General features: G+C 46.3%; 1 protein-coding gene across 1 annotated transcript; it reads left to right on the plus strand.

Moving 5' to 3' along the window:
• The first annotated feature begins 2,917 nt into the window (after positions 1-2,917).
• riok3 (RIO kinase 3 (yeast)) lies at positions 2,918-8,995 on the plus strand. Its single transcript, XM_085468854.1, has 13 exons — positions 2,918-3,260; positions 4,791-4,906; positions 5,031-5,173; positions 5,294-5,401; positions 5,613-5,722; positions 5,989-6,132; positions 6,204-6,331; positions 6,494-6,676; positions 6,745-6,904; positions 7,045-7,125; positions 7,719-7,808; positions 7,897-8,010; positions 8,167-8,995. The coding sequence occupies exons 1-13, from the start codon at positions 3,225-3,227 to the stop codon at positions 8,278-8,280; spliced, it is 1,527 nt and encodes a 508-aa protein (XP_085324980.1). The 5' UTR covers positions 2,918-3,224; the 3' UTR covers positions 8,281-8,995.
• The last annotated feature ends 772 nt before the right edge of the window (positions 8,996-9,767 follow it).

A 9,767-nucleotide genomic window follows, 5' to 3' on the forward strand; every position in this document is an offset into this window, starting at 1 on the left:
TCTTATGCAGTATTTTGTAAAGACATGATTACACCCCGTAAGCGTGTTAAAGATTTACGCTAACAATAAGCCATGGGTCACTAAAAGTGTCAAATCCTGTTTAAGGAAAAAGAGACAGGCCTTTAAAGAGGGGGCTGTTACTGATTTTCAGACAGCCACCAAGGAAATGAAAATCGAGATCTTGAAAGCAAAACAGACAAAAACCTTCTTGAAAGCAAATTTGCTGCAAAAAATTTTGGGTCTGCCTGGACTTGTATGAAAACCATAGCAGGGTTTCAAAATCCCCAGAGCAGCAGTCAGGTCATTTTAGATGGTTTTAATTCAGACAGAGATTTTGCAAATGCTTTAAACATGTTTTATGCTCGTTTTAGTTCTTCTGATTTCAGCGAGGATATTTCTGAACTGAAACAGAAACTGAGAGATACTCAGCACTTTATCATTGAACTCAGCGATGTTAAAAAGGCCTTTCATACAGTCAATGTGAACAAGAGCCAGGGTCCTGATAATATTAGTGGCCGCCTAATTAAATCTTGTGCTGATGAACTCAGTCCTATATTTCAGGTTATTTTTAACAAATCCTTGCAAACACAACATGTGCCCTCTCTTTGCAAAGAAGCAGTCGTGGTTCCTGTCCCTAAATCTAGTCGTCCAAAAATTCTAAACGACTTCAGGCCTGTTGCCTCACTTCAGTTGTCATGAAAGTCTTTGAAAAAATCATCAGAAATGTGATTATGAAAGAGACTGAAGGTCAGCTGGATCCAATGCAGTTTGCATACAGGCCCAACAGAGGAGGACGCACTTTTGACTAAATCTGATTCTTAAACATGTAGAGAGTAAAGGGACTTTTGCAAGACTTCTTTTCATTGATTTTTCTTCGGCTTTTAATACAACACAGCCCCATATTTTAATTAAAAGACTTTTAGAACAGTTTGAAATCAGGAAAAACCTGGTGGGCTGGATTTTAGATTTTCTAACTGACAGGTCACAAAGAGTGAGAATAAATGGGGTTCTGTCTGACCCAGTGTTCTCCTCCACAGGTTCTCCTCAAGGCTGCGTCTTATCGCCCTTATTATTCACTCTCTATACAAACATGTGTCAGGGCAGACATGAAAACAGGGCCATCATTAAATATGCAGATGACTCTGTTATTGTCAGCTTACTGAAAGAGGGTGAAACCAGCCACGGTCCAGTCATTGATGACTTTGTTCAGTGGTGGGAGGAGTCTTATCTCCAGCTGAACATATCTAAAACAAAAGACATGGTTGTTGATTTTAGGAAACAACAAAATGGGCACGGAGTCACTTTAATTAAAGGTCAGAAAATAGAGCAAGTACAATCATATAAATATCTTGGGACCATAATCAATGAAAAACTGAACTTTGATCAAAATTGCAAATCAGTTTGTAAAAAGTGTCACCAGCACCTTTATTGCCTTAGGAAACTTGTTCATTTCCACATTGACCAAAAAATGTTAACTTTGTTTTATCGTTCTTTTATTGAGTCTGTTTTATCCTTTTGTTTGGTGGCATGGTTCGGTCAGACCTCTGTCACAGAGAAAAACTCTCTGAATCAGATAGTGAGATGGTCCAGTCGTCTGATAGGTGAGCCACAGTCTTGTTTAGCCTCCCTGTACTCTGAGCAGGTACAGAGGATGGCTTTATCAATCCTTAATAATGGTTCCCATCCTCTAAGGGGTGAATTTCAGCTTCTTCCCTCAGGACGGAGGTTTCTATTTCCGAGATGCAGGACAAAGCGTTATAAAAATAGCTTTGTCCCTGTTGCTGTCACTGAATTAAATAAGAACTGTTTTTGATTCGAAATATCAAAACTACTATATATGTGCCACAGTGAGGTTTATATATTTACTAGGTATGTGTGTTTTTAAAGGGATGTCAAATGCTGTCATTTTTCTGTAAAGCAAATTTACCTTGCCTTTGGGTATAAATAAAGTTACCTTGACCTTGACCTTGACCTTCCTGCAACAAATAAAAACGATTATTTTATCCAATTTTCTGATTGTTTCATTTTTTGCTTTTATTTTTAAGTCCCACTTGGGCGGCTTCCGGTTTGGTTAATGTAAACACCGCGTGACTTTACACACCTGTGACAGCGAAGCGCGTTCGCGAGTCAACCTGTGCTGACAGATTGTAGGTCGTGCGCGCAGCCGCACAGTCTGAACGCGCATGCGGAACGCGCAGAGATGATGAAGCTTTCAAATACGTCATTTTTTAAAATTTTATTTCACATCGAAAATTTCACCTTTCACACCACACACGTGCTAATATATCATTTTCAATATAAATATTAATAATCTTTGTAACTGATTTAGCTGCTTGATTGTTAACATGTTTTATTATATTCTAAAAAGTTTCATCTTTAATCGTCTTTTTACTGATTTCTTTTTAATACGCGGTTCATTCAGGGGGCGCTGATGCGTTTCCAGCCCAGCTGAGAGATGGAATCTGTCCAGGGTGTCCCGGGTCTGCTCCGGGCACACGTCCGGGCACCAGTTTACCCAGTTTGCCTGGGACAAGATTACTGGGTTGGATGTGATATCTGCTAGCTGATGGTAAACGGTGGTTACATTTCTGGCTATTGAGGCTAAATCATTTATTTGTCTTTTATTTTATTTTCATATAATAAATGAAAAAGAAAATAACATATTAAAAGTAGAAAATGATACATCACTGGAAAGAAGCTTGATTTGTGTTACTTTTTAAATAAATTGATGCTCATGCGTTTTTTTTTTTTCAGATTTTGTGACTTTTTGACCTCCAGGCGATTTTAAATCAATGGAGTGGAAGAAAACAACTAAACATTGAGATTAAAGATGCAGACATTTGGATTTCAGAAGATTTTAGTTCTGGAAACGTATTAATTTAAAAGTGGGAGGGCTTTTATTGTGAAGGCGGGCAGTAGTGTCTTAGTTGAACAGTGACGTTCTTCCTGTCGTGCTAAGGGTCAACTGTTCTGTGAAGCTCCTCTGTGCGGCCTCTTCTGCCTCCTTACAGCCGTTGGTTTATTAAAAAATCTTCTGTTTCCGGCTCGTAAATTATTTCTGTCGCGGTTCCGGAAGTGTCCAGCACAGTTTGGCTCAGGTGTCACAGCGCGTGGAGGTTTTTATTCACCTTACTTTCTGGAAGTTTCAAAGCTAACGTTAGCTCAGCAGCTAGCCATCATTCACCCCCCGCGGAGAGAATCGATCTATAATCATCATCATCATCATGGATCAATCAGGAGTCACAGCGCAGACACCGAAGGTAGGTCCCTCCTCTGCCCGGCTCTCCTGCCGCGGTTATCGGTTAGACTTCGGGGAGCGGCCGCGGCTGCTGTTAGCCGCTCCCAGTGCTACCATGGCGGCTGTTTCCTTTAAAGGCTCTGGTTGCAGATAACCCGGGAGGCACCGGGTTAGCACCGAGCTGTGTGTTATTTTAGATAACAGCCTGTCAGCTGGTGGTTAAAGCAGGAGATGAGCTCACCGATGCTTCAGCTCAGACCACAGGCTGGCCGGTTTGACCCGGACTGGACCGGGCCAAGACAGCCTCTGTGATGACACACCTCTAGATTCCACCTGTTTATCCCGGAAACGTTTCGTGAGCCAAAGGTTTAGCTTCACATCGAGTCCGGGAGAGTTTCAGCTGTAACATCAGTTTTCCTTCGTCACAGAGAAATCAGCTGCCTGTGGGCTTGAACTATAACAGAAGTGACGCTACAGAGGGAGCTGCGGAGGCGCAGACTGTCCTGTAATCAGAAAACAGTGTTTGTTTTACTGTCAGTAAACAGGAAGTGTAGTTATCGGTCTATAACATAATTACTGTGCTGTAGTGGCTCGTGAGGGGGTCTGAGTCAGTGAGGAAAACGGTGAAACTTCAGGAAATCCAGTTAAAAGTCCTCCATAATTTCCAAAGTCCGGTGGACCAGAGTGGAGCCTCTGCCGGGCCATTTGTGGACTCCGGGCCTTATATTTAACACTCCTGCCCCAGACTGTAAATAATAACCAGCTGTGCTTCAGACATGTCTGAACATGTTCTTCTGTGCCTGGTGACTCAGGCCCACCTGTAGCTCCTGACTCACCTGTTCATGCAGCACCGAGGCTCGACTGAAGGCGGACTGGAGGAAATAAGAAACATCCATCTGTGAAAAACCAACATTTAAAAAACACTAAACTCTCGACTCCGTTTCCACCAGTTTAAACTTCAGCTCATTGGCTAAAATAAGCTCTGACTGCACCAGTATTTGAATTTTATTAGCTGATAATCAAGAAAAAGTTTTTATGATGACAGATTTTTCTTATCTTCTGTTTTTCTTTCTGATAATTTGTCAGTTTGGGGGACGTCCGTAGAGTAAATCAGGACATTTTGGGGGATTTTTGGACTATTTTTTGACCAAATAATCAATAACAAAGATTCCAGAAAACAATCCAGAAACTGTTGGTATCAGGAGAGAAATGATGTCATACAGTCCCGTGTTGGACTGCACACGCTTCACAAAAAGGGAGTGTGATATAAAATAATATATGTATATGATGCAAAAGATAAAAGCTCACCATAAACACATAAAATAATAAAATGTGTAAAACAGAAGTAAAAACAATAAATATCCATTTAAATCTGTGGAACATTAAAGAATGTGTGTGAATATAAACAGTGAATTAGTATAAAACTGAAGATCAAAGAAACCTGAGGTAATCGTAATGTCAGTAACATGATCCAAGTACTCTGATTACTCATGTGGGGCGTTCTCTGGAGGTCCTTCAGTCATTTCATGTGTCTATTCCTTGTCACTGTCAGAGCCCGTGGGGTTCGGCGGCCCCGGCGGCTCCAGCCTGCTCTCTCGCTGAGGTGATGAGCGAACAGCTGGCGAAGCAGCTGGACGAGGAGAATGCCGTCTTCCCGGCGCTCTCTGAGTAAGAGTTCCCGTTGAAGCTTCTGAGGGTTAAAAGTTTCCGTCCTGTTAACGTCAAACGTTCCTGTCGTCAGTAAATCAAGAGCTTTAAAAGGTTCTCAGGTGGTAACGCGTCTGTCTCTCAGTCCTGCAGCCGAGCTGCTGCCCGACGAAGCCCCCGACACCACCAGCGACCTGATGCTCGCCCAGATGCTGCAGATGCAGTTCGACCGCGAGTTCGACGACCAGCTGCGGCGCGAGGAGAAGAAGTTCAACGGGGACAGCAAAGGTGATTCAGAAAGCTTCGGGTTATGTGAAGCAGTTGAAGTTCTGAAGGCGCCACGGTCGGCGTGTCTGTGAACGGCGGTTAATAAAGTTTAATTCAAAGTGTGACACGTTTCTGTTTTAGTGTCCATCTCCTTCGAGAACTACCGCATGGTTCATCCGTACGACGACAGCGACAGCTCCGGGGACGAGGTCGACTGGCAGGACACGAGACACGACCCCTACAGAGCCGGTAGGACGCCTGCAGGGGAGGACAAAATCACAGCAACACGTCAGAGCGCCAAACGGCGGCCTGACGCGTCAGTCGCTGAGCTTCTTTACACTCTGTCTCAACTTCACCATCATCCTTTTCTGTGTGTGTGTGTGTGTGTGTGTGTGTGTGTGTGTGTGTGTGTGTGTGTGTGTGTGTGTGTGTGTGTGTGTGTGTGTGTGTGTCGTCTCAGACAAACCTCAGACCACACCGAGGAAAGGCTTCACGGGGAAGGGGAAGAACATCACCACCAAACATGACGAAGTGACCTGCGGCCGCAAGAACACGGCACGCATGGACAACGTAAGATGGCCGAGCTCGCTTTGCTTAGATATCTGATTTGTAGATCGTTGTCTGAAAACAAAAAGAGTTCTCGTGTCGCTCAGATGAAGCCTGCGCGGCTTTCAAAGCTTCGTTTTGGCCTCAGCAGCACGGCAGGTTGAAGTGGGACGCTGTAGCTGCTGGGCAGCTCCGGGTGGAGCAGGTGGAGAACAGAGTGTGTGCGTCTCTAACACAGCAGGTATCAGCCGCACCGCCGTTTTCATTGCGTGCTGTTCTCCCTCGTCCAGTTTGCCCCGGAGGTCCACGTCGGTGACGGCCTGGGGATGGACCTGAAGCTGTCCAATCAGGTGTTTAACTCCCTGAAGCGGCACTGCTACAGCGAGCAGAGACGCAGCGCCAGGCTGCACGAGAAGAAGGAGCACTCCACCGCCGTACGTATGGAAACGCCCTCCGCCCGCTGCAGGATGCTGAAGCTCTCTGACTCCTCCTCCTCTCTCCTCAGGAGCAAGCCGTGGACCCTCGCACTCGCCTGCTGATGTACAAGATGGTGAACGCCGGCGTGCTGGAAAACATCAACGGCTGCATCAGCACCGGGAAGGAGTCTGTGGTGTTCCACGCCGACGGAGGGAGGTGAGCGGGAAAATCAGCCGCGAGGTTACAAATGCTTTGAGACGGGAAACGCACACCTGCCCACAGGTGGTGTTTGATTTACTGTGTGTGTGTGTGTGCGCGCGCGCGCGTGTGTGTGTGTGCGCGTGTGTGTGCGTGTGTGTGCGTGTGTGTGTGCGTCAGCCTGGAGGAGCAGCCCGTCCCAGACGAGGTGGTGCTGAAGGTGTTTAAAACGACGCTGAACGAGTTCAAGAACAGAGACCGCTACATCAAAGACGACTACCGCTTCAAGGACCGCTTCAGCAAACTGAACCCACGCAAGATCATCCGTCTGTGGGCCGAGAAGGAGATGCACAACCTGGGCAGGTGAGTGGAGTCCACGGGGGGGCGGCGGGAGCCGCTCCGTGACCTAAACCCCGGCTGTGTGCTTTCAGGATGAAGAAGGCCGAGATCCCGTGCCCGGAGGTGGTCCTGCTGAAGAAACACATCCTGGTGATGTCGTTCATCGGCAAAGACCACGTCCCCGCCCCCAAACTCAAAGACGCCATGCTGAACTCAGAGGACCTGAAGAACGCCTACTACCAAGTCCTCCACGTACGTACGCCCACAGGAAGTCCGCTTCTTTGTTTTCATTCCTTTCTCCTGCAGACGTCTCTGTCAGGATTAAATTCAGTTTCATTTTGAGTCTGAGAAGAAGACGTCTGACAGCGGCTTCTCGCCGTCTTCCCGTGCAGGTGATGCAGCAGCTGTATCAGGAGTGCAACCTGGTCCACGCCGACCTCAGCGAATACAACATGCTGTGGCACGAAGGGAAGGTACAGCTCAAAGTCAAAGTCAACTTTATTTGTCGATTCTGCCACATGTACAGGACATACAGAGAATAGAAACGACGTTACTCTCAAACCCTAGATAAATAGCAAATGAACATTTAAATATAAGAGTGATTAAAAAATGCAGGTAAAATAATTAAAAAGTAAAAATTTAAATAAATACAATTTTACATATAACAAGAAAGCTATACAATATAATGGGTAAATGACATTGGGTGTAAACCAGGCAGAGTAGTGCAAATAGGCAAATAGTGCAAATGGAGATTTAGTAATGTACGGTAAGAGAAAGTGTAACAACAGAGTCTTATGAGGTAATGGCAGTCCAATGCTCCACAAAGTGACTGGTAACTGGTGCAGGCCAGTGAGTGAGTCAGAGAGTGTGTGTGTGTGTGTGTGTGTGTGTGTGTGTGTGTGTGTGTGTGTGTGTGTGTGTGTGTGTGACAGAGTTCAGTGAGACCGTGGAGGAGAGAGGGGAGAGGGGGCAGAATCGGGAGGGAGTTAAGCTGCCCTGCTTTTACCTGTCCTCCTCCCCCTCTTACCTTCTGTGATGTCATCAGTCACCCTCGCTCTCATTGCAGGTGTGGCTGATTGACGTGAGTCAGTCCGTGGAGCCCACCCACCCCCACGGTCTGGAGTTCCTCTTCAGAGACTGCAGGAACGTTTCCACGGTAAGCCCGTCTCCTCTCTGCTGGATCAGGAAATTTAAACCTGACTCACGATTTCACTCGTTTTTATTTAAATCGTTTGTCGCTCCAGTTCTTCCAGAAGAGAGGCGTGAGCGAGGCCATGAGCACCTATGACCTTTTCAACGCCGTGACCGGCCTGAACATCCCCGTGGGCGCCGAGGACGAGGCCGAGTTCATGGCAGAGGTAACGCAGATGTTGCAGGTTGATGATCCTCAGTTATCAGGGTTGTCTGATGTTTTGGTGCCGGTTAAATTCTCGTGGGGTCGTTAAATTAGAGAAAAAGTTCAACACTGTGGTTAAGAAGCAGCTGGAGTCACGCGGCGTCTCTCTGCTCGACAGATCGTGGCGCTGGAGAAGAGGAACGAAGACCACATCCAGAAACGAGGCAAGAAAACCTTCCCGGTGACCTCGGAGGACGGCGGCCCCCCTTTAGAGCCCGACGCCGATGACTAACGCCCGCACAGCTCGCAGATTCTTCATGATCCCGCCGTGTTTTTAGACAAATCCGAAAAAGAGATGAACGGAGGACGAGGACGACGCCTCGGCACCTCCAACCCACCACCCTACTCGCTGCTTCCTGTAAACGGGAAGAGTGAGGGGGCGGGGTTAACGTTTAACCACATTGGACGTTAAAGTCAGAGCGTCAGACGATCAGAGGCGGTTTCCTGAGGCTCGGGTCTTCCTGCTAAGATTGTCCCACGCTGCTCGCAGTGTGTGTTTTTGTAAACGCTTCGTAGATTAAAACCCGACTTCAGGGGGAAACGAGCTGCTGCGTCACCGAGGCGCTCTTATTACCATCACGCTGCAGGAAAACAGATTTACCCTCAAAAACTTTAGAAAGAAGTAGAAATCAGCTGAAACCTCACTGTTGTAAAATCAAATGAATTTATTTTTCTTCTAGTAAAAACATTAAAGCTCCTGTTTTCCTGTGTTCAGGAGGCATGGAGGGTTGGGTCAAAGCAGGAAGTTCAAGAGTGAGAATGAAACGTTATGAACAGGTCTGCTGATTTCAGATGTTTACAGTGGAGGAGAGCAGGTGTGCCTGCAGAAAGCCCTGCTGTCTGCTGCTAGCTTCAACAGTAATGTCGGGTTTTCAACAGGATGTTGGTCTCATGGTGCAAATTCAGAATAAAACACAAACATGGAAAATTCTTCTTGTTGGCTTTTATTTTGTAAGAACATAATCCTTATCTGTGAGAACTCAGGAGCTCCAAGGGAAGTAAACACTAACCAGCACATGATCTGTCACATGACTTTGTGTGAGGGGGACTTCCTGTGTAAACTGATGGCCTTCAGAATAAAATGTTTTTTGCCCTCCAGTTTGACCTTACTTTGGAGGGATGCTAATAAATCAAGAACATCCACGTTAACTGTCCTAAAGCAGGACTAGTCCTGTAGTGAACATTAAAAGTGTGACGAAACATAAACGGGCTGATAAGCTGATCACATCTCTCGTAAACAGGTGTTCAACGGGTGCTTTCCTTTTTTATCTGATTATTATGATTCCTGCTCCAAACACGGGATCTTGTTTGGGAGATGGTCAAATATTCCTGCTGGTGTTCCATGTCAGCTGCATCCATCTTCAGGCACCCATCCACATCCAGGAGGAGGCGTCCTGGTCACATGCTGAACCACCTTGGTTTGCACCTTGTAATGTGGAGTACCGTTTCCTGTCTCTCAGGCGGAGTCCACGCACTCTTTGGAAGAAGATCGCTTCTGCTGGTGCCCACAGCTGTTGGTAAGAGATGAGGTCAGGTTGGTAAATCTGCTTCACAGATGCTGCTCCGCTCTCCCCTCACTCGTGCAGAAGACACTGAACAACTTTAACTTTGTGAAAAACGGCCTCAGACATTTCTGATCTTGTCTCTCGCACCCGATTGCTGAGCACCCCTGTGCGAGCTGGGGGAAAGTAATTTCCTTCTTTATGATCCGCTTGTTTG

This window comes from Copadichromis virginalis, linkage group LG9 (genome assembly GCF_057382275.1).
Source record: "Copadichromis virginalis isolate Kocher_CV1m ecotype Utaka linkage group LG9, C_Virginalis_male_GT1.1, whole genome shotgun sequence".
NCBI classification, from domain to species: Eukaryota; Metazoa; Chordata; class Actinopteri; order Cichliformes; family Cichlidae; genus Copadichromis; species Copadichromis virginalis.

Excerpts from the sequence above, each read along its gene's own strand:
- riok3 (XM_085468854.1), top strand. The coding sequence starts at position 3,225 with ATGGATCAATCAGGAGTCACAGCGCAGACACCGAAG. Across the intron at positions 4,907-5,030 it reads GTCTTCCCGGCGCTCTCTGA|TCCTGCAGCCGAGCTGCTGC; the intron begins GTAAGAGTTCCC and ends TCTGTCTCTCAG. Across the intron at positions 5,174-5,293 it reads GTTCAACGGGGACAGCAAAG|TGTCCATCTCCTTCGAGAAC; the intron begins GTGATTCAGAAA and ends TTTCTGTTTTAG.